This window comes from Penaeus chinensis, chromosome 22 (assembly GCF_019202785.1).
Source record: "Penaeus chinensis breed Huanghai No. 1 chromosome 22, ASM1920278v2, whole genome shotgun sequence".
NCBI lineage: Eukaryota > Metazoa > Arthropoda > Malacostraca > Decapoda > Penaeidae > Penaeus > Penaeus chinensis.
The window spans coordinates 12,023,277-12,024,746 of NC_061840.1; the positions used below are offsets into that span (position 1 = coordinate 12,023,277).

The window sequence follows — 1,470 nt, forward strand, 5'->3', positions numbered from 1 at the left end:
AAGAAGAAGAGGAAGAGGAACAAAAAGTAAAATTAAATGTAAAAGGTGAAATTCATTGAATTTTTTTTTTTTTCTCTCTCTCTCTCTCTCTCTCTAAAATGATCTACTTTTTTGTATAGGTCCATTGGAACAGAGTTTTGGCACTTCTTTAAATTGATTTTGATAATGTGTTATTGATATAGAAGCAAATCCCATGGGAACTTAATGTCACCTTGTGTTGCTTAACAAGAAATCATGTGTTTCCATATGCCAAAACCTCACTTTTTCCCCCAATGGAAAGCAAGAAAGTAAAAGACAGAGTATTCATGTTTAAGGAGAAGTAAATAAATAAAGCCCCTTTCTCGCTCCCAATAAGAGTAATAGAAATTGATAAGCTTTCTGCTCCATGTATTACAACATAACAATCTTCCTTGAATTTTGTTTAAGTTCTGAATATTCATTAATGGCTTATCCTGTGTGTTGTGCACCAAAAGATTCATAATAAAACAAAGTAAATGACAGATGTTACTTTTTTAGATTAAAAGATGATGGTATTTGATCTGGTTTCAAAGGGGCCTGTATGTGTGTGTTTGTGTTAGGTTTATAGCCTTGTTATAGATACATACAGGTCTTACAGAAAATTGGTAATTATACACTCGTGTTCTGTCTCTCACTCATATTCACACACTATATCACATTGTCACTTTTACACTCTCATTTACACACATCTGTACTTGTACTCCTACACACACTCATACTCATACACACTCACAAGTTCATTAACTCTCACCCCCCCCTCCCCCCCTCCCCCTCACACTCACTCACTCACTCAGTATACATGCACTTAAGACACACACACACACACATGCACATTCAAAAGACAAGCACACTTACTCACACTTGTTCACTCAGAACATATGCACTTAAACACACACACACACACACACACACACACACACACACACACACACACACACACACACACACACACACACACACACACACACACACACACACACACATACTCAAAGACACACTTAATGACACACACACTCAACTATGCACACACACCCAAAGATGTGCTCACACACAAATTCAAAGATACACACACTTGCAAAACACACACACACACACACACACACATACACATACACATACACACTGATGAATGGTAAAATATATGTGCTTATAAATGTGCAGCTATGTTCAGCAGCATACCTAAAATAAGCAAGAGAAAAAAAGGAATACCTTTTGTTTCTTTCCAAACAACCAGATGAGATGGAATGAAAAAGTGAAACCTTTTTATGGTATTAATATCTGTGGTTTTCAGTAAAGAGCAGCTGTGTGAAAGTACATCAGCACAGAAATCCTAACACTTAACAAAACTGATTGTGGTAGAATGATATTGGTTTATGTTTTTTAGAATATCTAAATGTTACCATCAGTGGGCCTTTAGGAAGCTGCAATGCTCCCAGTGCACCAAAAGTACAA

At 36.5% G+C, this 1,470-nt stretch overlaps 1 protein-coding gene across 1 annotated transcript in view; it reads left to right on the forward strand.

Moving 5' to 3' along the window:
• The window catches only part of LOC125036941, a 14,821-nt gene extending 14,022 nt beyond the window's left edge, over positions 1-799 (forward strand). Inside the window, exon 6 of the mRNA XM_047629901.1 lies at positions 1-799. This exon is cut by the window's left edge and continues 138 nt beyond it. Within this exon, the coding sequence (XP_047485857.1) occupies positions 1-30 (30 nt within the window). The 3' untranslated portion in view covers positions 31-799.
• Positions 800-1,470: the final 671 nt, after the last annotated feature.